General features: G+C 53.0%; 12 protein-coding genes across 12 annotated transcripts; 7 read left to right on the plus strand and 5 right to left on the minus strand.

Annotated features, from left to right (window-relative positions):
- Positions 1-42: 42 nt before the first annotated feature.
- Positions 43-591, plus strand: DSM5745_07535 (uncharacterized protein; the record flags this gene model as incomplete). Its single annotated transcript, XM_026749551.1, has 1 exon — positions 43-591. One exon carries the CDS (start codon positions 43-45, stop codon positions 589-591), a length of 549 nt encoding a protein of 182 aa, XP_026601583.1.
- A 175-nt stretch (positions 592-766) lies between these two features.
- DSM5745_07536 (uncharacterized protein) lies at positions 767-3762 on the plus strand (the record flags this gene model as incomplete). The annotated part of the gene is made up of 2 exons (XM_026749552.1): positions 767-857; positions 911-3762. The coding sequence occupies 2 exons, from the start codon at positions 767-769 to the stop codon at positions 3760-3762; spliced, it is 2943 nt and encodes a 980-aa protein (XP_026601584.1).
- A 699-nt stretch (positions 3763-4461) lies between these two features.
- Positions 4462-6287, minus strand: DSM5745_07537 (uncharacterized protein; the record flags this gene model as incomplete). Its single annotated transcript, XM_026749553.1, has 4 exons — positions 4462-4593; positions 4670-4730; positions 4783-5864; positions 5925-6287. 4 exons carry the CDS (start codon positions 6285-6287, stop codon positions 4462-4464), a joined length of 1638 nt encoding a protein of 545 aa, XP_026601585.1.
- A 324-nt stretch (positions 6288-6611) lies between these two features.
- Positions 6612-9235, minus strand: DSM5745_07538 (FAD-dependent oxidoreductase; the record flags this gene model as incomplete). Its single annotated transcript, XM_026749554.1, has 4 exons — positions 6612-7386; positions 7439-8184; positions 8234-8879; positions 8934-9235. 4 exons carry the CDS (start codon positions 9233-9235, stop codon positions 6612-6614), a joined length of 2469 nt encoding a protein of 822 aa, XP_026601586.1.
- Positions 9236-9612: 377 nt separating this feature from the next.
- Positions 9613-11876, plus strand: DSM5745_07539 (uncharacterized protein; the record flags this gene model as incomplete). Its single annotated transcript, XM_026749555.1, has 6 exons — positions 9613-9698; positions 9752-9974; positions 10028-10211; positions 10262-10293; positions 10350-11756; positions 11820-11876. The coding sequence occupies 6 exons, from the start codon at positions 9613-9615 to the stop codon at positions 11874-11876; spliced, it is 1989 nt and encodes a 662-aa protein (XP_026601587.1).
- Positions 11877-12116: 240 nt separating this feature from the next.
- Positions 12117-12725, plus strand: DSM5745_07540 (glutathione S-transferase family protein; the record flags this gene model as incomplete). The annotated part of the gene is made up of 1 exon (XM_026749556.1): positions 12117-12725. The coding sequence occupies one exon, from the start codon at positions 12117-12119 to the stop codon at positions 12723-12725; it is 609 nt and encodes a 202-aa protein (XP_026601588.1).
- Positions 12726-13895: 1170 nt separating this feature from the next.
- Positions 13896-14970, plus strand: DSM5745_07541 (zinc finger MYND domain-containing protein; the record flags this gene model as incomplete). The annotated part of the gene is made up of 2 exons (XM_026749557.1): positions 13896-14145; positions 14213-14970. The coding sequence occupies 2 exons, from the start codon at positions 13896-13898 to the stop codon at positions 14968-14970; spliced, it is 1008 nt and encodes a 335-aa protein (XP_026601589.1).
- Positions 14971-15194: 224 nt separating this feature from the next.
- On the minus strand, positions 15195-17645 carry DSM5745_07542 (putative protein kinase; the record flags this gene model as incomplete). The annotated part of the gene is made up of 1 exon (XM_026749558.1): positions 15195-17645. The coding sequence occupies one exon, from the start codon at positions 17643-17645 to the stop codon at positions 15195-15197; it is 2451 nt and encodes an 816-aa protein (XP_026601590.1).
- Positions 17646-18328: 683 nt separating this feature from the next.
- On the plus strand, positions 18329-20227 carry DSM5745_07543 (uncharacterized protein; the record flags this gene model as incomplete). The annotated part of the gene is made up of 3 exons (XM_026749559.1): positions 18329-18487; positions 18566-18919; positions 19484-20227. The coding sequence occupies 3 exons, from the start codon at positions 18329-18331 to the stop codon at positions 20225-20227; spliced, it is 1257 nt and encodes a 418-aa protein (XP_026601591.1).
- A 181-nt stretch (positions 20228-20408) lies between these two features.
- On the minus strand, positions 20409-21203 carry DSM5745_07544 (uncharacterized protein; the record flags this gene model as incomplete). The annotated part of the gene is made up of 1 exon (XM_026749560.1): positions 20409-21203. One exon carries the CDS (start codon positions 21201-21203, stop codon positions 20409-20411), a length of 795 nt encoding a protein of 264 aa, XP_026601592.1.
- A 585-nt stretch (positions 21204-21788) lies between these two features.
- Positions 21789-22903, minus strand: DSM5745_07545 (uncharacterized protein; the record flags this gene model as incomplete). Its single annotated transcript, XM_026749561.1, has 2 exons — positions 21789-22384; positions 22450-22903. 2 exons carry the CDS (start codon positions 22901-22903, stop codon positions 21789-21791), a joined length of 1050 nt encoding a protein of 349 aa, XP_026601593.1.
- A 466-nt stretch (positions 22904-23369) lies between these two features.
- Positions 23370-24822, plus strand: DSM5745_07546 (Zn(II)2Cys6 transcription factor domain-containing protein; the record flags this gene model as incomplete). The annotated part of the gene is made up of 3 exons (XM_026749562.1): positions 23370-23429; positions 23528-24106; positions 24157-24822. 3 exons carry the CDS (start codon positions 23370-23372, stop codon positions 24820-24822), a joined length of 1305 nt encoding a protein of 434 aa, XP_026601594.1.
- Between the last annotated feature and the right edge of the window lie 1163 nt (positions 24823-25985).

The following is a 25985-nucleotide window of genomic DNA, read 5'->3' on the forward strand; positions in this document are numbered from 1 at the left end:
ATCTTCCGCTTCTCTCCCCCTTCAACCTCTTCATCCAGCAAAATGCGCGACCCCCGACGCAGAAAGCTTCACTCCCAAGTCTCCTTTCTGAGCCCATCTTGGATCCTTCCCTCGGACGATGGACAGGACAGCCTCAGCATTCCCCCGGCCGAGTCCAGTGCTTCCCTGTCGGAGAAACAGCCGGCCACTCCTGCCTCCAAAGAAGCGAGCGAGCGGCCATCGTCCCAAGAGAGTGCACCCCCAGAAAGTCAGACTGCGGACAGAGCTGAAAAGCCAACCCCTGTCAAGGAAAAAAAGAAAGCACGCTATGCGAGACAGCATTCGTCCCAATGGCTGGAGCATGACGTGGCTCCAGACTTGGACAAGGCTGAACAGCCTCCGCCTCGCGACAAAGACTCAGCCCGTTCCCCCATGGACATGATGCGGGTGGGCTCATCCTCGGCCTCTCCCCCCATGGTCTCATCGACCCAACAACCGCCCTTTTCGTCGATATTCCGCGCGAGGGCGTCGCTTCACCGCAGCCCCGGATACGACGCTCCAGCCATCTCACCCCCGGTCTCTTCGACCTATTCTCCGGGCTACGGCCAGTGATTGGCACGCAAGGCTGACGCGGCTGTGCTTCATAAACCTTGCCTCTATAGAGCCCCATGGTAAGAGGCAGACTGCAGCCTTGTCCTACCACCTGCCATTATCAAAACGCACCCCCCTCCCGGTGCCTGGAGTCCACCTCGTTCATATTCACTCTGCGCAAAATACCTCATAGATCATGGATACTCAAAACAACCCCGTCACACCCAGGATAACCCACGCGCGGAAGGCGCCCGGAAGCACCAACATTCTCAAGAATCTGAAAGAGAGTACGAATTCCTACCTTGCTCGAGCCAGACCACTACTGATCCAGCCAATCCAGGATTGCGCGGAGACCGGGCCAAGTCTCGCGGCTCCCTCTCCTCGTCGGCTGCGCCTTCCCCCGTTAGCACAAAGGACAGGCGCACCCCCGATCGGTCTTTCGCCCCTTCGCCAATCGAGTCGCCAATCAAAAGCCCATTGGAGCATTCGCGGGTATCGCTACCCATGTCGCCTCCTCCCAGACCAGCATCTGCAGGTCTTGCCCCTCATACTGGGGATACGCAAGTATCCGCCTCCCAGAGCCTTGATGGACTACTGTCCATACGAGAGATACCGCTGACATTTGCGGTCGATGTCTCCGGGAGCACAACTGGACGAATCCTGCGCCAGGAACAGGACGCTATTCTCGCGGTCTCTGCGAATTCCCAGTCACACGACCTGGTCTCGCGGTCGACGATACTTCCTTGGTCTCACAAGAGCCACCCTCCCAGGAATCTAGCAACCGTTGAGAGTCTGACTTCTGGCGGAGGAACTGATCCAGGAGCGCTACTGGAGAATGCCGCCTGTAAAGCGCGATTGCGAAACTCCGGTCTTTGGTTCCTTCTGACAGATGGTCAGATTGACGAACCGCTAGTTCACAGATTCGCCAATGCCATACCGGAAGCTGGCATCCACGGCACCGCTTGCGTGATCGTTCTGTTTGGCTACACTGCCGCATCCCCGTTCGACTGCAATGTTTCAGTCGGCATGTCCGTGTTTGCTGTCGCTCCACATTGTATCTTTCTGTTCCATGATGTCAGGACTGGCCTGGTATACGTCTTCCAGGCCAAGGGATGCTTCGCCAATATGCTGTCCGAAGACAGACAGTTCTCAGTGTTTGGAAAACGAACAGCCTGGGAAGACTTAGCGACCATCACCTACGAGAGCCTGTCCAGCGTCCGAGTCCCCGCACCAACAGAGCTGCCCCGGGATACAGTCCTGCTCCCCGACGGGCGACACTTCGATCTGCGAGATATTTACAACGACACGGTCTCCGAGGCCGACAAGCTTGATCTCCTGTCGGACTATTCTGCCTTGGATGTTATAATCCTCGCGGCAAAGACCAGGGGCCAAGATGAGCTCGTGAAGGACTGGATTGCAAAGTCTCGGTCTGTGACAGTCTCCAAGGATTCCAGGTTTTTGCAACGTGACGATATAGGCGGCGCCGCCAAAAGCACCCTCCTTTCCCTGGTAAACGTAGTTATAAAGCCGGAGATACTTGGCACTCAGCCAGATCAGTTTTGGCAGGCCCTCTATGCTTCCGATACATCTCCAGCCGCTCACGCCATTAAGTCGAGACTCCGCCACCTACATTCAGCCAACTGGAGTCAATTTCTGGTCAGGGTGGAAACTGAGTGCGACTTGCCCACAAAGATGAACCAAGTATTCGATGATGTTTTGACGACAATGAACATTTTTGCCAGGCATCCCGTGTCCCCAAGCCTCCTAACCCCCATGACATCTCCCGACGTCGATGATACTGCATTTGAGCCAGCCGAACATGTCAAGAGAAGCAGCCCCTTGGCCCGCAAGGATCACCCATTGTCAGATCCCACATCGCCATATCCTCCGCCTCGTTCCCATCCCAGCTTTGTCGGGCGTGACCTTCTTTTCCTGCCGGGATACAGAGGCAACAGAGTCGCCCCAGCCCAGATGAACGATTCTCCAAGTTACCAAACGTGTCCGATCTGTGGGCAATCCAATTCTATCCAGTGCCTCCTTTTGCAGATCAACCGCGAGGCCAGCAGCACCCCTCACTTCCCCCAGATCAACAGCAAGGCCAGACACAAATACCCATTGGTTCTGGGCAACTACCCGGAGACGGATGTCATACTTCCGCTGACAGCCTGTGACGCTTGCGCCTTCGTCCTACTCCAAGTCGAGGGGCTCCCAAACGGTGAGCGCGTAGACGCTGCACTTCCTCTGATTTCACCGCGCGACGAGAATAATCGCCGGCAATGGCTTCAGACCCTCAATAAAGTATACCAGCATCGCTTCCACGAAGGCATTACCCTCCTCGTCTTTCTCTCCTCGCTCTGCTCCACAATCGAAGACCTGTTCGAGAGCCATCCCTCCGCCGCCAACTTCCTAGAGTGCCTACAGTGGTGCTGTAGAGAAGTCAGCGAGCTCGATGGTATACCCAGAACGGCGGGCATCACACCTGTCGGTAGTCCGATGTCTGAATACGTCGACACGGGCGTATCCTTCACGGATGCACTGATTCTGGCCTTTTGCCACCCAAACAGAATGATCTACCAGCTGCCTTTCCTCTCCTACCCAATCGAAGGCTTCGTTGCCATCGTCAGCCTCGCCAGCCAGGTGGAGGACATCGAGCCATTCCAAATCGAGCTTTTCGCATGGAAGCGGCTTCTTTACCACTTGGGCGAGCGGCATCTGGCCATACGCCAGCAAATCGGGCCCAATGAGTCCGATGCGAAACTCCGAGGCATTCTCTTTGAGCCAGCAATAACCTCGCCTTTATCGGGGACTTCGAGCAGCGCCAGCCCCAGCACCAGAGTTGGTCCGTCACCCATCTTGTCCATCTCCTTAGCGGTTCTAGGGGACTCCTACTTCCTCCCCGAGTCCTCCGGTGTCGCCATCCAATTTCAGCGCATGGGTGACTACTTTGCCCCGATTGAGACGACAGCTGACTACCATGCCGCCTTGGCTGTCTTCCTTCATACATTGCTGCACGTGTCCTCTGTATATGAAAACGGTCTCCTCGACGCAGAGGGCCTCTTTACCCGCTTGCGGTACCGCGCGGACAAGGTGCAGCGGGCTGTTGAAGACTCGCACGACGTGTTTGAAGAACCGAAGCTTGTTGGCAGTGGTAATGTGACAGCCCTGGTGGAGGAGGGGTATAGTCTAAATTGAGTTTCGAAATCGCTTTTGATTGTTTCCTTCCTGGCGAATCGCAGTACGCATTTTTCTATATGCTCACCCGGTTAGTTGTTTTGCTTAATCCTGGCAATTGATGCCCGACAGGCCCATGCACGTAAATATATATCTAAAGTTATGAATCCTGGTCAGCCCTCAATATAGGCGGGGATGCTGTGAGTTGGGAGCCGCTACCGGCCTGCCCCCGGCTCCAGCTAGTACCCTGCGTTTGTATCTGCTGCTTTGCGACTGCCGGGTAATCTTCTCGGTGAGTCCCGCACATCGCCATAAATATTTCCAGGTTCCTTTGCACATCGGCTAGGAGACCTTCGCTGGGGACGCGGGAGTAGTGACCTCGACTGCTTTGCAGCAAACCTGCAGGGAAACTCGGAAATCGGACATCTGGATGGGTGGATATCTAGAGTTGCAAAGCGGGGGGTGTATGATGGCCGGGTTGGGTTAATTAGGTCTGATCTAGTAGCGAATCAACCCTATCTCTTTGATATCGCGAGATGAAAAACCTAACGCCAAACGAAAAGTTCTCATCACCCTGTCCCGGCCTCTGACAAGGTTGGGAATTGGGATCTTTTTGCGGTGCTCCATACCTATGGTAGGTACCATGTACACAACGCCTCCCTCGCAATACCCTATATCCAAAGAATTCAAACCATTTCATGGTCCAGATACGCCAATGCCCTACACCACGACCTTCTCAAACGGCACAAGATCCGCTGCACAGATTACATCGCGCTCTGGAAGCTCGCCATGCGTGTAATATGCTTGGGCATGCCGCGCTAGACATTTCGATGCACTGGCGATTGCAGTGTGCTATTGGTGACAGGGATGCGTTAGCTTTTATCTCAGGTGCATCAAAGTAAGTGAGAGAGTGAGTGCCCGGACTTACCCCGACGGAGGCTTGGAGCAGGACGGTGGAGTCTTCGAACACAGAAGACATCTTGTACGCACTGACAAACAAATCAATAACGATGCGGTGGGGGAATAAGATACATTGCGTACTTCCGCTTCGGGGTAACGGGGTCGATGTCCGCGCTGACATAGAGGAGCGGCGTGGCGGTCTTCCTGCGTTGCAGGATCGAGTCTGCAGAGTCCACCACGTCCGTCAGCATAAACAAGGCTAGATCATGTACGCACAGTTCCGAATCACGCCACAAACCATGAAGCTTTCCCGTCTCATGCGGGTGGACCTCAAACGACCGGCAGGACACCCCATTGGCGATATTGGCCCACGCCTCCCCTAGAACCTGGCTCTGGTTACTCAGGTAACTGGCATACTCTTGGTACTCTGCGAGTGTCTCGATCCGCTGGCTGCCATTCACACCATCAACACAGCGGATCACGGGGCTGATGTCGGGGATCGAGCTTGACGAGTTCGCAGTGCAAGGGTTCACGACGGTGAAGCCCCCTGTAACTGCAGCTGTGTACGCGGTTGCGTTTCCCTGTTCCAGGCCGGCGAGGACGTCCGCGAGGATGGGGAAGTATGACACGGGCGCGTAGACCGCCTGGAGGGCGATCTGTTTGAGGCCTGAGTAGGTTGCTAGCGCGGGGAGAGAACACGATGTGGGATTGCTGACGGGAATTGGATGGTACTTCAAGTGGTCGAGGAGGTTCTGGAAGCGGCGCTTGAGGTTCTGGACGTTAGGGCCGTAAAAGGAACACATGCTCGGTCCGCCATGCACGCAGAACTCGAAGAATGCGTCCATTGCTGCGTCTGCGTCGTGCAGGTTCTCTCTCCATCCTAGGTCGTAGTAATCTTCGGCATCGACCACCCCGTCGAGAATCATTGGGCCCACGCTGTCGGGGAACATGTGTGCAAATGTAGCCCCGAGGACAGTGCCGTAGCTGAATCCGTAGTATGCTAATCTAGCATCCCCCTCTGGCTCCCCGGCTGCTCTCTGCTCGGCCTTGATAAAGGTGAGCATGTCGCGGGCAACGGCTGGAGTACTCACGAAGGCCGCGCTACCGTCCGTCCCACCGACAACAGACGTGCACGCCTTTCCAAAGAACTCCGCGGCATAGAACTGCTCGCTCAATGAGGTCGACGAGGCATATGCCGTGTCGGTGTAGAATAGTCTCTCATACTGTGCTCGTTGTTCAGGGTGGCCGGGCTAGCAGTCGACCTCCGGTCCGCTGTTGCCCACACCGCGAGGATCAAAGCCGATGATGTTATGCTCTGGGCCGATCACGTCGGTGAAGGGGAAGATATTTCCCATGACATATTGGACGCCTGAGTTGCCTGGTCCGCCGGGATTGATGAGGACGTTGCGGGTGTTTTTGGTTGCATTCGTTGCAGCGCGCTTGAGGAATGCGATGGCCGTGGTGCCGCGGCTTGGATCTCCGTAGTCAAGGGGAACTTGGAGTCGGGTGCAAGTAAAGTTCTGGAAGCAGGGGGTCCATTGAATATGAGGAGAAGGGGTGATCTCTTCCCAGTTGTCAATTGTGCTGACAGCAAACGCACTATGTATGGAGGCGAGTAGCCCCAGTAGAGCTGTGGTCCTGGCCATCGCAGGTAAAATGAGCTCGCAAAGCCGCAAAGACACAGCGGGAGGGGATTGGCCATATTTATCCTGGCATTGCCCTGCTTAGTGTGAGGGGTACCTGCATTCTCCTAAACAGGGCTAGCTTCATGCAAAGACGTGGATTGAGTAGATTGGACGCTGGAGGAACGATGCTTCTTGGAATATGCAGCTAAGTCGATATTATCACCGGCGTTTCTTCCGTTGACGGACCCCCTGCTCTCTCCAGGGCTGCATCGTTCACTTGCCGAGGTGGTCAGGTCCATTAAAGCCCGCACTGCAGCGTTGAGATTGACGGTCTCAATACAGCATTTACCGACTACTCCCCCTCTCTCTCGCCAACTGCTCCATAACTTCCTCGCGCCATCCCCACCCAAGCGCAAAGGTAGCCCCAGGTCCCAACGTCACCAGCGAAGCCGCAAACCCACAACACCCCTTGACCCAGGGGACCCTTGCCCCCGCGGCCTCCAGCTCGCGGAACCGCAGCGCCAGCCACACAAACCCGCTCGCCGAGGCGATCAGCTCGTCGAATTTCAAGAACCGCGCGATGCCATCGCTGAGCGAGGGTACTGGCGCTAGAGCGTCCTGGGCGGAGGGGAGGAAGAGGGCGGGGAATGAGACAGGGAGATAGGCCGCGCGGAACCGGGCGTAGAGGAAGGTGAGGCCTGAGATTAGAGCGAGGGTGCGGGATACGTAGCGAGTGGGGGTGCAGTGGCGTTGCTTTCGCTGTCGCGGGGTGTCCTTCTGGGGCGTCGATGTTTGGTGATATTGACGTGCTGTGCTGAGGGCGCGTGCTGTCAGGTAGATAGCGCCTTGAAGGAGAGGCGTTGTGAGCGGAAAAACCTGCCAGAGGGCGTTATACCACTGCCTGGATTTGAGGGTGGACGCGAGGAAATTGGCATATGTAATTGTGTGGTATCCGGCTATGGTGGCGATGGTCAGAGACCCAACCAGGCTTCCGCTTATCTTCCTGTTGTCGCCGACGAGGAGCTTGGAAAGGGGATTACGGAGATACTCTTGGGCGAGGAAGAGAGGGGCGACTTGATATATGCCTAGCAGTTGGAAGATGGTACCTGCTGCCAGCGGCCTATTGATTTGTGAGTGGGCTTTCATGGAGATAGTATGGGGTATCGACTCACAGGAGAACCTCAAACAAAGAGTGCGCATTGCGGTAGCTCTCTAGTAGCCAAATACCGTAGATCGGTCCCAGGTCGGTCATAAATGACAGCATCTGAAGATGCGATTGAGGATCGGATCCGGTGACTGAAGGTAAAAAGCAAGTTACAAGAGGCCTCATGAGTTTATCAAGAAAGCCGATGTGGTAGAAAGGCCTCGTTAGGTCGAGCACCTCCCCATTCGCAGCACCCCAAGTCCCCTTCTCCAACGTGGATTGCAGATGCCGCCCAAACGCCGAGATCAACGGTGCCAGCGAGGCTTTGCTGACGACAAATATACCTAGAAGCGGCGCAGTCCAAAGTGCTCGCTCCCAAAGGGTGACCTTCTGCGCCGGCAGGGAGTCAGTGAATTGCATTTTACACGTTAAAGACCTGGCTGGCGCGGGGAGGTATTCAATCTTTTCCGCTCCAACGATGGTCTTCGATGTTGTGTTGGCCAGGTGTTCGTCGAGGTATGGCAGAAGGTAGAGCCCGACCACCCTGTCCTTGATAGTCTTCAAGGCTTCTAGTTGAGTCAGGCCCTGGGCGTCCTTGCAGATGCGTTGCGCACGGGGCCGTCGTTTCTCTTGCCAGGACTGCAAGTAGTTGTCTAGCTCCGTGTATGAGACTGTCGGATCTGAAGAGGACTGAAGGAGTCTAGCAAGACAATTAGCGAGCGCCGCAGCGCTTTCAATTGCGCTGTTGCCTCCTTGGCCTAGGTTAGGGGTCATCTGTCACGGAATGTCAGAAGTTTGAACTGCAATACACTTCTCAACATACCTTGTGCGCGGAGTCGCCAATGCAAACCCAGCGGTCGATGGCCCAGTGCTTGAAACACGCTTCTTCCAAGGCCAGTAGAGTCTTGCTCATAGCTCTAGTGTATACTTTCTCAAACGGCACGGTACTGCTAATGGGCTTCTTGAGGTAGGGGGCAACATATTGGTCGACCATGGTCTGATCCAGGCGCGGGATTTCAGTAGCAGAGTACTTTCGGTCAAACTTTTTGAAGAAAAACCAATATACCCTGCCCGCCCTCCCGATGATAGTGAGGAAGGACCAATCCCGGCCAAAGGTTCGGTGGCTGGTGCCGGGAACCAAACCGGGAGTTGCGGCGGAGATGCCGAAAACACAGCTATATTCGGAGACCATTGCTGCACGCTCCTCTGAGGCCTCCTTCACAAGTCCCTTGGAATCCATATAGTTCCACATTTGCTGCCTAACCACACTTCTCACCCCGTCAGCACCAACAACCAGGTCGCCCTCAAACACCGATCCATCCGCGCAGTGAACCCTGACGCCATCAGGAAGATGGTCGACCTTGACGACTCTTTTCCCGGTCAAGATGTGATCTTGCCATTTCCCAAGCTGCCGGAAAAGAACCTCGAGCACTACCTGCCGGTCCACAAATACCGACGGATACCCGTGGCTATGAGATGGTTAGCTCCTGAAACAATCTCAAGCAAGGATGCGTGGCAAGTACCGATCTTCGAGGATCTTGGGAAGGTTGCTCTGGGCGATGAGCTTGCCGTCAGCATTCCAGAAGCTTGCTTCCTGGAGGGGCTCTGTGGCAGCTAAAATATCATCAAAACAACCTAGTTGATCCAGGATCCGAGCCCCGTTTGGTAAAATGCCGATTGATGCGCCGACCTGCGGTGCGATATCCTGATGGGACTCCAAGACCACAAAGTCAACTTGTTGCCGGAGCAGGCAGTGGGCGAGGCTCAGGCCTGCAATCGACCCGCCAACAATCACCACGCGGAACCTTGGTTTTTTATCTGCCATACTTGGACAAGGCTGGCTTGGGAGAAACGAGAGTGTGCTTTGAGAACCTGATGGGGGCTCGGCTTATATAGGCGTTGAAATAGCCCATTCTCGTATGGGGGCATCACCTTCAAGGCACCGCACATGGCAGTGCAAGTGCTCCTGTTATATCCGCGGACCTCGAGTGTTACCTATACAACTTATATCCGCGGGTCACTAGAAACGTGGTTGACAGGGCCATTGCGGGCCGGTCCACGGGAAGCCGGTCGATGACTGGCTCGGGCTACTTGGGGCGAATATTTTACCAGAAAGCCCTGTAACCCGAGTATTCCGAGAAACCCGCACTATAAAGCTGAGAAATCCGGGCCCCGGATTTCCTGCTCTGTACAAGCCCTGCAATGGAGTTCCGCCCATTTGTAGATCGGAAGCGACGGGATCAGAAGCCTCGAGTGCTGCTCTCCTGCACTACGTGTCGAGAGAAAAAGTAAGTTTTGCTGTAACCATCCCAGTACGGGAATAACTTGATCACTTGTGCAGGCTGAAATGTGACCGCGGCCGTCCTTGTTCGAACTGCCAGAAGCGCGATCAGGCCGCCTCCTGTCACTATGTTCAGGCGCGTCCTGCGCTCAGCAAACCCTCATTGCCGGACTGCAAGATCGGCAGGGATCGTCGTACGCCTTTGGAAGTGCGGTTTCAGCCTGCATCCGAGCCGGGTGGGTTTGTCCAGCCAAGCCACTGGCGGGCTCTTATGGACGACGCCGTTTGTATTCCCTTATTCCCCTTTGTTATCTTCTCTCGAGCTGAGGATGTCAGACAAGACAACTGGACCGCAACGGTCATCGTGCTGTCGAGAGCAAATCGGGTGGGAATACCGCGCACTTGCTATTAGGGCTTTCTCATAATGTGAGCATCGAAGAGCTGGTCGCCTCCTTACCCCCACGGCATGTTACAGACAGACTCGTTTCCGCCTTCCTGGAGTCTGCTGAGCCATCGTTGAGTACGGTCGCCCCAGTTGCTGCCTCTCAACATTCGACTGACCTTTCGCAGTGATTATTCACGTCCCAACATTTCAGTCTCAGGTTCGGATGCCTACCTACCTACCTCCCCCATGCAATTTGGTCTGACATGGAAACAGTACCGCCAGTTCTGGCAATCGTCCTTGACGATCAGTCCCGCCTGGCTTTCCCTTCTCTATGGGGTTCTGGCCGCCGGATTCTGGATCGAGCGCTTTGTGGACCCCTCCCAGGCGTCCGCGGAGCTGCCCAAGTCCCTCCATGCCCTGCACCAGAACTGCGCAGTCGCCCTCTCAAAATCGGACATCACCGTTCCCGGCTGCTTCAAGGTAGAGGCCGCACTGATGTGTCTGGGCGTGGAATACCTGCAATACAATGACTCCAAGACAGGCGTCTCCATCCTTCTCGGGATCGTGTCGCGCCTGGCAATCATGATGGGATACCACCAGAGCGGTAACCTGTGCCGTCCACCGCCGCTGCCCTTTGAAGCAGAGATGCGAAGTAGGGCTTGGCTGTTGCTCTCGGTCATCGATAACGTCGTGGCCTCCCAAAGCGGGCTCCCCAGAGTGCTCTATCCCGGCCTGGCCGACACGCCCCGGCCACGGAATCTGTTAGATGAGGATCTCCACCCAACCATGTCTGCTCTGCCTCCGTCACGATCGGCCACCGAGACAGTAAGCGGCGTTGTGTTCATGATCGCTCTTGACGACCTCCGCTCGATAGCCAACGAGATCACCGAGCTTGTCGCTAAGGGCACCATCTCACGAGCAACCACCCTTCGTCTAAGCCAGCAGCTGGGAGCTCTAAGAAACGGCCTTCCGCGTTCATTGCGCATGCCGCCGCCAAGGCATCCCGATCCAGCATCCCCTCACAGCGGCCTGCTCATGCAGCGCACTCTGGAGATGGTATATCAACGCTCCCGCTGTATCCTCCATCGCCAATACCTGGTGTCGTCGCGCTTTGACCCGGAGCTTGAATCCTTCGGGTGGGCGTGTCTGGACGCAGCGCGCTGTGTTCTGGAGCAGCAGTGCCTTCTCTTCGAAGAAGCGCTACACTGCCCGCGCAGAAGACACTCGTGGTTCGGCACCTCCAACTCCGTGTCTGATTGTCTCACCGCGGCAATGGTGATCTGTCTTGCAGTGATCAATGAGTCGAGCTCTCCTACCCTTAAGACTAACAAGCCCTTCGCCGGGAACACATCGACAACAGAATTGGTCCGGGTCCTACACCAGACATATACAAACTTGAGTCAGACCCCCAGGCCGCCGGTGGAAGTCACAAAGGCAGCTGAGGTCCTGGCCACGATGCTCCGGCGGATGGGCCATGGTGTAGCCACCTGCACGAGCGCTAGCTGCACTCCCCCGGCTGCCACTGGACCCAGTACTAGTGCCAATAATACTGGTAACGTGTCTGATTTCGGCATCTTAGACCTCCCGTCACTCTCACCTGGACTGCCTGCTTCTTCCTCTGTCTGGTCAGCCTTTGACGAAATGATCAATGCGGAAACTGACTTTGAGATGTTCGACTGGGTAAGTTGTCCATCACCTCCACCTTGATCGATCTGTCGTGGCTCATACTGATGTCATCACTAGGTGTTTTGGGATCGGGAAATGCGGCAGATGAATGAACCATTCTTGGATAACTTGTAGACTGCGTAACCGCGTCGAGAAACCTGAGGTCCACTGCCCATAACGGAGTGGACACTGTGGACCCTTGAGTTGTCTTGTAAAGTAATCGGATGGTGCCATACTGTCTTCCGTCCGGATTTCTCGACTTTCCGGCTTCCGGCGCTCGGTAAGCCTGAGGTCTCTTCTTATATAAGGTTCTGGTACCACAGGTACTTACCGAGGAAGGATCCATCCATGCGCTCTGCAGCTGCCTCCCTAAACATGGCAGACCCCGTCCTTACAATCCACCACCTGCGCCTCTCCCAGTCCGAACGCGTGATCTGGCTCTGCGAAGAACTCGGCCTCCCTTATACCCTCAAGGCGTACGATCGTGATCCCGAAACATCCGCCGCCCCGGCCTCCTACAAGGCTCTCCACCCCACCGGCACAGCGCCCGTCATCACGGACGGCGATATTGTCCTCGGCGAAACAAATGCAATTGTCGAGTACATCCTCGCCAAAGCGAACCAGCGCGGTGGCGATGACAACAACGTCAATGATCTGGCCCTCCCGCCGAACCACCCCAACTACGCCCCGTATCTCTTCTGGCTACATCACGCCAACGGCTCACTGCAGCCCGCTCTCAACGGCCTCCTGTTCAGCCACATGCAGCGTCAGATAGACTCGGGCGCCGCCTCCAGCACAACCGTAACCAACCCCAACGCAGACATTCCATCCGTCTCGACAATCAACCAAGCGCGCCTAAACCTCGCCCTCTCAGCAATGGAAACCCAACTTTCCCAGAGCTCTTACCTCGCAGGCGCCCAGTTCACAGCTGCGGACTGCATGGCACTGTTCCCGCTCACGACCTTCCGTCTGTTTTTGCCGTAAGTCTGGAGAAATATCCAAGTATAGTTGCTTACATGAAGCGGATTGCGGAGCGTGAGGGGTGGAAGAGGGCAATGGAGAAGGCAGATCCTGGGCTGGTGAGGCCGTTGGGTGCTCTGGACTGAGTGGACTGAGCGGACTGAATTTGGGTGGAAGCAACCTCGGGCAGAGAGGATTGAGCAGAGAAATATACCGCCAAACAACGCGCGTTGGACCATAGGTAGAAAAGACATACGCAATGCGGACCGGATGCTCTCTTCCCAGGCGCCGCGTCACAATTATAGATGGCAGCAGCCGCTCGAAGAAAGACTTGGAGTCAAATAAATGTTGTAGTTGTCCGATGGAATTTGTGATGCCGTTCACCAGCTTCCGAGATTGTTCTTCAGTCGGCCAGTTCTTTATGTGTGTCGCCCCGATTCGTCCCCTACTTGGGAGCGGCAGCTTATAGGCGTTGTCTGTTATTTTCAAGGATCGTCCTGCATGACGATTGCCCAATGACCTGATAGTAGAAATTGCCTTGATATGAGAGCTAAACGTCGAACTTGAGGACATGACCATGTCGGTCTTGATAGCTTTGGTCGGTTAGCAGACCCTCGAAACTTGGGCAAAAGCCAACTCACGAAAGTTCTCTCTCGGGATCAACTCGCCAGTTTCAGCCTTTCAGTACGATTCGTCTGCAGCTCTGCGCCTGTTTCCGACATGAAAGGTCGTCTCGGTTTCCTCATCTCGCCAGGGTACGGCAGGTGTGACCTATCCATCATCTCGTCTGCTCGATTCTCCGGATGCCGCTCTTCTTTCCAGATCTCGAACGAACTACAAATACGTCAGCGGATTCCCAGCCATCTCCGATTTCCAGAAACTCACGCGACAGAGAAGGGTTTGCGCTTGCTGTTTTTAGGGACAACGCATTCCAAATTTCGCTTCGTACAATAGCGACATAGCTATTCGCCAAAGCATTTGATTCTGCGTTCGCGACAGGCAGTGTATCAGGGCGTTCAGTTTAGTTGTTTCGCACTTTGAATTCGGACGATGAGATGGGGCCGTACGCGGTGCGAGTTCTCGCGGCGTCGCGCGTGTTCGTGGAAACGCGGAGGCTTCGGGTCGGCCATCCGCTGCACTGCTGGTTTTCCATAGGATGATATTGCTTTATTTGATTTGCAGATCGCTGGCGGGATGAAGAAGGACCAGACTCAGTGGGTTAGCGAGGAGTGGGGGATTGCAAGTCGCGGCGGCGATGGCCTCGATTCGAGCCCCCGTGGGGACCTCTTGGCGCCGGCGGCGGGGCCCATGGTATGCACCTGCATCACCAACTACCAACCATTTACAACACCGTTCGCTTCGATGACGGACCACCACTCGACTATTTATGGAACGAGCTGGTCTACTAGACCTGGGATCTCTGGATATCCGTCGAATTTACCCGGTAAGTCAGTGTCCCAACTGTTTCTGATCCAGCTGCAACCAACATATACTGTCACAGCTTCTCCTAGCCTTTCCACTCTCTATCCAACGACCAGACATGTCTGTCAAAACAATGAGATTCCGCAAAGTCCAGACCTCGGAGGCCGTCAAAGTCGCCGCGACCATCCAAGCCTGCACTAAATGCGAAAAGCGCGGAACCACCGCTCCCCCCTTCAAGCGCTGCGCCAAATGCAGCATGGCCTGGTACTGCTCGCGCCACTGCCAAACAGCCGACTGGAAAACGCACAAGAAAGTCTGCGGCCGCAACTCCGCCGAACGATTGAACCCGTTCATCCGTCCGAGGAATCTTCTAGCCGTCATCGAGAACCCGTACCACAAGCTCCAGAGTAAAACCTGGTTGCACGATCGCCCGTACGATGACGTCTACAAGCTGCTGATTGACACTTACCGTCTGCGCATGTACAACCAGTGGGCTCTGCAGGGTCACGCCGACGAAGACAGCATCTACGCCTCGGGAGTGAGCGACGGGTATGCCGGCTTCAGCCGATTTCTACGGCTTGTAGAGCGACGGTACGGGCTGCTGCCTGATGACTGGTCGTATTCCGATGTCGTGGACTGCGTGAACTACGGCTTGCGGAATGAATGGAGCGATCTCAACGGGAAGGTCAACGAGACGAGTATCTTTGCGTACTACGGGAGCCAGTCCGTTGTGGCGGAATTGAAGATATTCGCGTGGCAGATCTATGGCTGGGATGTCACTGGTTCTTTGACACCTCATACGTTGAAAGCACTGGTTGAGGCGGAGGGGCGAGGCTCCTTTAGATGACATGTCACTTTGATCTATTTCATTGAGTTATTGAGGCAGGCCTTCTTAGGCTGATACTGTTTTCCCGGTTGTCGCGGTGCAATATTTCCACAATTTGGTGATTTGGGGAGTTTGGAGTACAGGTATATGTTCAAATGTCTGGGTGTCCTATAGTTAGGGTACTTGGACTTATCTTATTTCCGTATCAGATTTTGAATCAACCTTTTCGTCCTGAAGGTTGCTACTCAAGTCATCCTCACTATTGCTGTTCTTTCCACCACCGCTGCTTCCAAGCCAGCCCTAACCCCAAGATACACCGACCTCGGCGCAGGCACACACGTATGTCCCAAAACCCGCCAGAAACAATGTTCCAGATCAATATCAGCACCAGCATCAACAAGCAACCTCACTACCTCAATATGCCCCATCTCCATCGCCAGATAAACAACTCGGCCACAGGGAAAAGACGCTGGGATCGCCGAGTCCCGGGTGTCAGTCTCGTTTTCAAGGCCACCAAGGTCATGATACGCGGCGTTGACATCGGCGCCGTGGCTCAGGAGGAGCTCGACCACACGCGCATTGCCTGTCCTTGCAGCGCGGACAAGAGGCGGAGTCAAGTCCGGCGCTTCGAGCGTCCGGTATAGCAGCGAGTCGTAATCGTGATACCAGGGATGAGGCGGGGCAGGGCGATCGCCTTCTTTGAAGTCACAAAGCGCACCGTGTGCGAGGAGCGTAGTGGCGCTTGTGAGGTCGCCCGTCTCGACGGCCCGGCCGAGGGCCCGGGTGCAGGAGACGCGGTCTGTTCGATGCACGAGGATCTCAATGAGATCCTGGGCCCTCTGCTTCACTGCTTTGATCAGCGCGGGTCCGTGTCGGCGGGCGACGGTGTAATTTGGGTCTGCGCCGTTGTCCAGAAAGAGGGTGGCGAGGTCGATTCTTTTGTGCTCGACTGCCCATTCTAGTGGTGTTACGGGTATGATGTTTAGGATGTCGGGCTTGTACTCGATGCCGTCGGGGGTTGTTTTGTTGATCGTTTCGTCATGGTCGAGGATGTGGACGTTCAAATCGACCCCGTACCTGAGGAGATGAGAGAATACCTGCTGCTTGTATCCAGCTTGCAAGGCGGCTGCGAGTGCTGCCTGCTTGCGTATGCTGGGAAGGGCTTGTCCAGTTAACGCTTGCGTAAATGATTCGTGGCAGGCCAGGACCCTTTCGCCAGTGAGGCGGTTCCAGAAATAGAACTCTTCATCTGCTGGGTCCTGCACGAGCTCCCATTCCTCGTTCTCCCTGGTCTCTATTGAGACTGGACCGTTCTTGTCTATAACCTGGCCCCTCGGTATCCATAAAGGCCAATCATCGCTCCCTAGCTGCTCGTACACCTCTCCCTCCTTGACCCGAAATTCGTTATTTGAAGCTCTGGAAGGCTGCTTGGGTTGGAGTTCGCCCCGGAGGTGAACCGTAATACCGTGAGGCTTGAAAGGAGTTGCATGGTTTGCCGGGACACATCCGTCCCAGTTCACATCTTCAAAGAACGGGTGAGCCTTTATCTCGGAGACTCCATTCCCACCTAAGCGTCGAGCGGGGTCTTTATGAAGGAGACCGGCTAGAATGTCCCTCGCGGTGGAGGGCATGCTTTCAGGTAGTTGGAGCTCTTGGTGAAGGACTTTTCGCCGCCTGTCTGTATCGTTCTTGTGATAGAATGGCGGCAGGCCCATCAACATCTCAGAGAGGATGATTCCTAGAGCCCACCAGTCGCCAGCTCGGGACACCTTGTCATCTAGGATGGTTTCAGGTGGTGGATACTGGGACGTGCCAGGGCAAATGCAATCTTCATCTCCTCCAGCTGATGATAACTTCAAGCTGTAAAGGCTAGGCTTGCATAAACTGATATGCCCGACCACGTCAAGTAATATATTCTCTGCCTCCAGAGACCCGAGAACGATATTCCTGCCATGCAAGAATTCCAAGATACAAACCAGCTCTGCAGCGTAGAATCTAGCTTTGCTAACATCGAATATTCGCTCTCTTTGCAGATGGTCGAAAAGATATCCCCCGCTAGACAGCGGCGAAAGGAGTTTCAGCTGGGGATCGGCTCTGAAAACAAACTTGAGAGGTGCGATAAATGGGTGCTCGATGGTAGCTTGGAGGGTCTCCGTATCAACGGCAGTGCTCCGGACGTCAATGGTCTCCATGCCATAGGATCGACCTGTGTCTTTCTTCTCGACACAGATAAGGCCAGCACTGTTTTCCCCAAGAATATCCCAAACTTCCCTCGCCTCGAGGGAAGACGGCTCCTTCTGCGTGTACAAAACCTGGACTTCCATTTTCCCCGTGCCATTCTGTATATCCAGCTTTTGCATTTCCGAGGCGAGCGAGAACGGGTCCAGTGTGATGAGTCCTAGCGAGATGACTTGATTTTCAGACCCCTCGCACAAGGCTCTCGCAAATACGGAGATCGTCAAATCCCGAGATGGAGAGGCAGAGACCTCAAACCGAAATGGCTGGTGCCAAGCGATCCAGGAAACAGACTTCTTCTCGGAGGAGATAGCCAGCGCTTCGGTAGACTCCTGGGTGCCTTCGTATGAGGTGATCGCATACAGTCGCCATTGTTCGCACTCATCTGGTAGATCCAGACGGTATGCCCAGCCGAGCTTGACCTCCAGTAATCCGGGGCCCCGGTGTAGTGGGCCAGGCATTGAACTCGTTATGGTGTCTTGGGTGGAATTGCGAGAAAGGAGGATGGGATATCATCTTTCTTGGCCGGACACGTGATGTTAGTGCTTGACTAGACTTGTCAGTAGCGAATCGTGAGTCTGGATATGGAGGTTGAAAAGAAAACGAACACTTGCACTTGTTATAAAATGTCTATGTGCTGCTCTCCTTGGGTAGGATTCTTTGATGAGCTGGCGCAGCTGAGTGACAAGGATACAGAGGTGTGTATTAGCAGATCACACATTCTTTGTCACACTCTCAGATAACTCGCACTGATTGGAGTCTTGTTGGTCTGACTCTGGAGTCATTGGGGTGATTTCGACCCGAGCCGAGCAATCCGGATTGTATTTGTGAGATGCCTGTGTACGGTACCTGTAAATAGAAATATGGCTATGAATCAAATAGATACTCCGCCCTACTCTCATAGTAGCTCAGATGATTTTAGTGCTAGGGTTATAAAAAAAATAAGAGTATAAGCAGCGGTATCGGTATCCGGAGGAACTGCAACACATACTAAAAAACAAATATATACCTATCTGCTGACCTCAGAAACAAAACAAACAGGAGGACAACTATCAATCAATATCCTCGTCGGCAAATCCTTAGCATCAGAGCCTTTTTTTTTTCTACTAAAATTCGATGCCTAATCGATCATTGAGCAGAGACGATGAAAACCACTTTCGAGACATTAGCAACTTGCTTTGGATACACCTGGGTGACCTCATACAACACCCTCAAAGTCATCTGCGCAGAAGGCATCGATGATCAAGAAGCAAAGCTGTGGGTGGAGACCAAAATCAACGAGCTCAACTTCACAGCGACAATCGTGAGTTTCTCAAGAAGATTCAACCCTTTCCCATCATTACAGGGCCGCAAATGTGACTAACACCCATTACACCCCCAGGGAGCCCTCGTTGCCTCTGTGATCGCAACCAGCCTAAGTTGGCCAGGAGCAGACACAGCCCACTGGGTCATCACCGCGTTCTGGTACAATGGGATTGTCATGGCCGTAGTATCCGCCGTGATGGCATTCCAGCAGTCATCCGCGCTGGGCTGCGTTCTGGCAAAGATCCATAACGGCGGATCACTTAACACCGCGGTGCTTGGAGACGACAACCTGCCCTCTCTGAAAGTGGTATTCGTGCTCCAGGCGCCCATTCAGATGCTGAGCTACTCCATATTCCTTTACCTTTTGGGCCTTTTGGTATTCATCGTCTATCCTACTTCGGGGTTGTCGTTCGGTGATCCACGGGCTAAGGTAGGTTGGATTTGGCGCTTCTCCCTTTCATCGGCAATCGTGTTTTGGTCAGATTCTGATAATTATGATACAAGCAGATTGCTATTTGTGTGGTTCCCTTTTTGCTTTTTATATCGGGTTTTTTATTGCCTCTTCCGTCTTGCTGCAGAGAATCTGCAAGAATGTGGGACAAGGAGATGTCCAGAGTCATTGAGTGCTGGAGGCTATCCCGGACCTGGCCTCTCGCTAGAAAAGCTAGAACAATAGAAATAGTACAAAGGATCTATTGAATTGAATGTTTACAGTTAAGAGCCAAGTGTGATTTTCCCTCCAGGTCTGGCCAAGTATCATCGTTGAATAAGAACACCAAATGATTCAGCCAAGGCCTGTGCCTGTCAATGCATCATTCACTTCTGCTCCTCCAATCAAAATAAATCTGGCTCCACCGTCAGGTATCAGTGAGCCTTCTATGAACAATCAGTTAAGCCCAAGCCAAGGCCGTGTAACGCTGCTATCTCTTCTCACATTAAAGTCTTTCCCATACTGCCATTTCTCTATCCAGTCAAGTCCTATCTATACAAACAGCTGGATCCTAGCATCCAGGCCATGGAGAGCCACAAGCCATCCTCGCAGCACCCCTACTTGACCTCCCCGCATCTCAGAACATTCCCCCTCCAAGAATGGCACGAGAAAATAATCGCGGCCGACTCCAACGAACTCTCCAGCTGGGCCGTGACAAAAGTCGAGCACATGAAGAACTTCCACTTCTCCGCGGTCCTCCACGAGAGCCTCCGCGTCACGGTCCAACAACGACCACCGGCACAACACAACAGCGACAGCGACAACAGCACGGCCACCACCTCCATCCACATTTTCGTCGAGCGCATGAAGGACGGCGACGAAGTGACCCTTGGCTGGAAACGGGTCCCGCACCCCCCGCTGACAGGCTGGTGGCTCAAGCGTCTCTTCCTCGGGTACTTCAGCGACCCGGCGCACGGCGGCGTGGCCCTGCTGAACAGCTCATCGGCCGTAACGCACTGGCGAGCGATCGGGTACTCGGGGAGCGACAACCTGTACGATCTGGAGTTCCCGGCGCCCGGCGTGCCGCTCGGTGAGTTTGCGGGCGTGTTGGATGCGGCTAGTCGGGCTGGGGCAGCTTACGATCCCACCGATAAAAACTGCTTTTGGTTTGCGGCGAAGATATATGAGGAGCTTAAAGCGGGCTGGGTGTATGTTGAGACGCCGCGTTTGTACGCGAGGCATCGGGGGAAGTTTGCTGGGTTGAGTATTCGCATTGTTGATTTGGTAGGCTCCCTCCCACTTCCTTAGGGCAAAAGGAAAAGGATTCATTAACATTATTATGTCTTGCTCCTTAGGTGGCGAAATGGATAGCAAATCCTCTGGTAAAACAACAAGGGTGGTTATATAGTGCGCTGGATAAAGATTGATATTGATACTCTAGACATATACCTACGTTTCAATCTCGGGCAGGACTCCACGCCCACAGAAATCATAGCAGCCCGTTCAAGAAGACGGCCAGGACAATGACAAGGCCAGCAAAGGCCAATATCCACAGTAGATGCTCCCTCAAGTCAGCCAGAACCGGCGAGCCCCAGCGAATCCCGGCAAACCGCCCTCTGTGCGTGTAATATTCACCCCGGTGTTCTGAACCTGCCCATCTCTCCCTTAGCCCCTCATACACCGTCAGCGCGTACCAGTAGTTCCCAGCCGCGAGGATAGAGTATCGGGGCACCATCTCGCTCAGCCGGACCAGCTCATCCGCGAACTCTAGAAGCGGCACGCCCCCGCCCGCAAATACAATCGAGCACAGGAAATCCGACCCCGAGTACCCGATTGCCTTCCAGTGCGCCGATTGCTCCGAATCCGCCGTTGTAGGTCCGGCAAAGTATCCCAGTACCAACCTCTCGATCCACCAGCCGCTCAGCCGGGGCGGCTGCACCCATCTCCAGCCAACGGCCGCCCAATCGCTGTTCTGGCTGTCGCGCTCCAAGATAACGTACGCGGGTTTTTCGTCTTGCGGGATCTCCGCCGCCGTATTCTGCACTGTAACCCGCAGGAACTCGTGCATGAATGCGGAGAAGTGGAAGTTCTTCATGTGCTCGACTTTTGTGACGACCCAGCTTGCCGGCGATGGCTTGTAGTCGATCAGGCTGCCATACCAGTCTCGGAGAGGCTCCAGGATCAGGCCATCTTGGAGGGATTGGAGTGGAGAGCGCGATGGGGGCGTTTGGAGGAGGGCTGGGTCTGGGACGGCGAGCACTTGCACGGCTGGGCTATCGGCCATCTTGGGAGCTTGTGGGTGAGTTCAAGGCCTGCTAAAGGATGTTCTGGATATAGTTGAAATTGGTCGGGGAAGAAAGGAAACGAAGGCGGATGGGAGTGCCGCTGGCTAGCTTCAACAGGGACACGACGTAAGCGACCAAAGAGGGGTCCAAGCGGCACTGCAAGCAGCCTCTCAGATGGCGTAAGAGAGATGGATTGGGTATGTTTGCTTTTTCCTTTGCAGGGTTCAGTCATGCAAACAGTCGAGAGAACACGAAACTTGGCCCCGGGGAGGCCACTCGTGCACCAGCAACGGATCGGAGGGAGAAAAAAGAAAGACGACTTCCTAGGAGGCTTCGGCTGTCTTGTGCCGCCCCGGTCCGAGTCCGGGCTCAAGGCGAACTGTTGGCATATTTCCTGAATGGCTAATCGCGGAAATCTACCTGCGTCTCTACTTACAGTGTCCATTTCAAAGCTCAAACGCCGCGCACCATTGCCTGCTCAAACCCACCAACTGACAATTCCAGACCATGATATAGTAGCCCTTTGAGCGCTCCTCTTGACCCCAATCATCCACACGATCCACCGTACTTGAATGACCGAGAACTCACAGCCCACCAACCATCCTCCTCGAATCAAACCCATGCACAAGCGCCCAGAAAAACGCGCTCACGGCACTCATAATCGCATCCCAGCTGACACTGCTACAAGCCGGGTGCACATAGACCGTGTCCCAGAGCTTCCTCGCAAACTCACCAAACGACAGCTCCGTGCCCAGTTCCCGCCTCGCCAGGAAAGTAAAGTACGCCTGGAGTACCACCGAAGCCGCCGCAACCCACTGCATGAGGACAACGTAGCGCCGGGTCGCGCGCGCTCCCTGCGCTTTCGTCGTGGGCTCGCTCGAGTCCTTCGGGCCCGGGCCCAGCAACGTAGGGATAAAAACTAGGAAGTGCGGCGCCAGCAGGATGAGCATGAATTCCTTCTGGTACGCGAAGATCGGGACGGCGAGGGTGTCGAGGAGTGAAAGGGCAACTGGGACAGCTTCGTAGAGGAGCGGCGGGGACCAGGCGAAAGCGAGTGTTTTCTCGTCGACGCGTGATGAGACGGCCACGGCCGCGAAGAAGAGGTTTGCTGAGAAGGAGACGGCGACGGCTTGGGCTAGGAGCATGAAGACCCAGATGTGGGGGATGCGGTATCGTCGGCCTTATGTCGTCAGTCTTCTTGTTCAACAGACGCTTCGTGATAAGGATGAACTGTGATGTACATACCCATAACACCGAGGAAAAGACTCCACCCAATCGTCCACCCGAAGATCTGCCCGCTCCACCAGACTCGCGCTGGCGTCTCGGATACGGTTTCCCAGGCTGTTTGGAAGATATACGTGTTGTAGAGCCAGAGGCCCAGTCGGGTGATCAGAGGCGTGTCTTTGCCTGCATAGGGGATTCCCTGCGGACTAGCTGCCCAGTCATCGTACGTGCGGATGAAGAGCGAGATCATGTAGTACCATGTCGAACCGAGGCTCATGGCAGCCAGGAAAATAAATAGCCATAGATGCGTTCGCCGCCCAGTGGCCCAATCATTGTTCTTCTGCCGTGCTTGATACCGAACGTATATGGTGCGACAGCAGGTGAAAGCAAGGGAAAGGATTAGAGACAGGTAGAAGAGGAAGAGGAAAATGGATCGGTAGTGGATTGGCGGGTTCTCAAGCGCGACGTCGGCCATTTTGGGCGAAGGCCTAGCTCTAGGATTTTACCCGTGTCGGAGTCTGGGAGGTTGACAACTGGATGAAGCCTGGAAGGTCGAGAGGTCAAATTTGTTGGGCTGACCCACTTTCCCCGCGGTACCCGCGCCTAGCAACGGCTGATCGCATCCAGAAGCCTGGGCTGGCTGTTGCGGTTCCGGTTGGCGTTGGGGACAGGACAGTTGGATTTGTCAGTTTCCTGTGCATTCAGGTGTTGATATTATCAAAATTAGCTTTATCTATATCATGCTAGATGTGATTCACAGCGTGGTTGGCCGGAGGTGAACAAAGAACTGGCGAGTTAGGCATAGCGCGCTTCCTTGGCCTAAGTTGCTAGATGGATAGGCCAACTAGTAAAGGGGCTCGGCTCGATGCCTTTATATCGTCAGCTCATAGTCCGGCAAGTTACTGTTCCTTTCAAGACATCACTAGACTCGTGCATCGAAGATGACTTTCCATTGTCTACCCAGTCAAAACTGTTTGCCGTGTCGGCAGCGACGGATCAAGGTAAGCACTAAAGCCAGCCTGCAGAAGTAGGTACCGATGGAGTACTTGCATCAGACCGATCCCGATCGAGTCTTCGAGCCAAATGCTAATGGCATCAGTGTGACCGTGCTAGGCCAGAGTGCTCGCAATGCAAGAGAGCACACAAGGAATGCACCGGCTACCGCGACGAAGTCTCGCTTTTATTCCGAGATGAGAACGAACGAATCATTCGCCGGGCTAAAGCAGCGCACGAACGTTCGCGAGTGAAAGCACAGGCAGGTAAAGACAGACAAGCTTCTAACAGTCAGCCAGAGAATGCCACATTCTCTAGACTGGACTCTGGAACCGCGGTTGTCCCGAGCCGGCCCATGCCTATGACTTCCTTGGACATTGATAACCTAGGTTTGCAATTCTGCTACCGGCAGTACACCTGTGAGCCTGGTACCGAGAAGGTTTTTCCCCGTGGGTTCCAGCAACATATGCTTCGTATCATGCAGACAAATGCCTCTTTCCGAAATGCAGTCGTTCCTGTCGGACTGGCGACCCTGTCCAACGTCAATAGGGACCCCTCGATGTTGACCCTGGCTCGACAGCGATACGGAACAACGCTCAAGTCAGTTCGAAGCTTTGTCACGAATCAGTCGCGCGGTGATATGGAGTCGCTATTCTATGTGATTATAGCAATGGCAGTTTTCGAGGTCAGTTTCCGCGAAAGAGTGAATGGAGGCCCGATAACTCATGATAACAGACGGTCGACGAGAAGCCCGGATCGCTATCCTCACGCCGGACACACCTAGCAGGAATTGCTGCGCTCCTGAAACAATCCTCTTTTGCTCAGCGGTTGAAGCTCGATGCCGGCGCAGAGTCGTGGTATTACCTGGCTGTGATTGTGGATAATTTCCACGTTTCAGGGCCTTTTCCAGCTGAACTAAATCGCTGGCCAATCCAGCGACCGGCGGTGCTCCAGGGTAATGAGCAGACTTGCGAATTAATCGACATTCTCATCGAGTTCGTTCGCTTGCGCTCGAGTCTCCGGTTCAACCAAGAAGCCAAAGCAGAAGTAGCGCTGCGCAAAGCAGTCGACCTTGAAAAGCAACTCCAGTCGTGGAAAGATCGTCTCCCAGCGGATCGCTCTTGCACCATCAAAGAAGCTGCGGACAAGGACATGCCGGGAACGTTCTACGGGCAGTATCATGTCTACCAGGACGCCTGGGCCCATTGGGTACTGCTTCATTACAGCTTAGGCCGCTTGCTTGTCAACGAGGTGATTGTGACATCGATAGCGCAGATTGAAGAGTTCTCTTCTGAGCAGATCGCACAGAGAGCGCGGGCACTGGCTGTAATAAACCAAATGGCGGCTGATATCTGCATCGTGATAGCAACCCATACCCGTGACCAACGAGGGTTGAGGTGACCTGGGACATTCCGAACGCTCACATGAGCCTCTGTTATGTAATCTTTGAGTCTTGGCAGTCACGTGTAATATTGCCAAAAAAATAAATTACCGCGCATCTAACATATTACAATATAGTACAGTAATTTATTATAATATTTATTTATTTATTTTATAAAAAAAATATATATATATACTTAGTAAGCAGTTAATAAGCGCTTAGCAAGCAGTTGGCAAGCAGTTAATAATAATACTAATAAATTTAAATATTTAAATAGTTAAGTTTAAATAATTAAAATTAAATATTTAAAATAAAAACTGCTTAGCAAGCAGTTGGCAAGCAGTTAATAATAATACTAATAAATTTAAATATTTAAATAGTTAAGTTTAAATAATTAAAATTAATTATTTAAAATAAAAACTGCTTAGCAAGCAGTTGGCAAGCAGTTAATAATAATACTAATAAATTTAAATATTTAAAAATTAAAATTAAAAATATTTAAAATAAAGACTGCTTGGCAAGCAGTTGGCAAGCAGTTAATAATAATACTAATAAATTTAAATATTTAAAAAATTAAAATTAAGAATATTTAAAATAAAGACTGCTTGGCAAGCAGTTGGCAAGCAGTTAATAAATTTAAATATTTAAATAGTTAATTTTAAATTATATTTAAAATAAAAACTACTTGGCAAGCAGTTGGCAAGCAGTTAGCAAGCAGTAAATAATAATAATAATAATTTAAATTAAATAATTTAAATAATATTTAAAAGACTGCTTGACAAGCAGTTGGCAAGCAGTTAAAAATAATATTAATAATTTTAATATTTAAATAGTTAAGTATAAATATTTAAAATAATATTTAAAATAAAAACTGCTTGGCAAGCAGTTAGCAAGCAGTTAGCAAGTAATTAGTAATAATAATTATTATAATTATAATTATAATAATAATAATTTTAGTAATTAAAATAATAAGTACTTGGCAAGTACTTAGCAGGTAGTTTAAAAATACTAATTTATAATAATAAAACTTACTATTTAAATTATTTTAATAATATTTAAAATATTGAGTACTTAGTAAGCAGTGCACAAGCAGTTGGTAAGCAGCTAATAAGCAGTTAAATATAATAAATTTATTAATTTAATTATTTAAAATTATTTAGATAGGTTATTTTTTTTAAATTTT

The sequence above is a fragment of the Aspergillus mulundensis genome (genome assembly GCF_003369625.1).
Source record: "Aspergillus mulundensis strain DSM 5745 chromosome Unknown scaffold_8, whole genome shotgun sequence".
Lineage (NCBI taxonomy): Eukaryota > Fungi > Ascomycota > Eurotiomycetes > Eurotiales > Aspergillaceae > Aspergillus > Aspergillus mulundensis.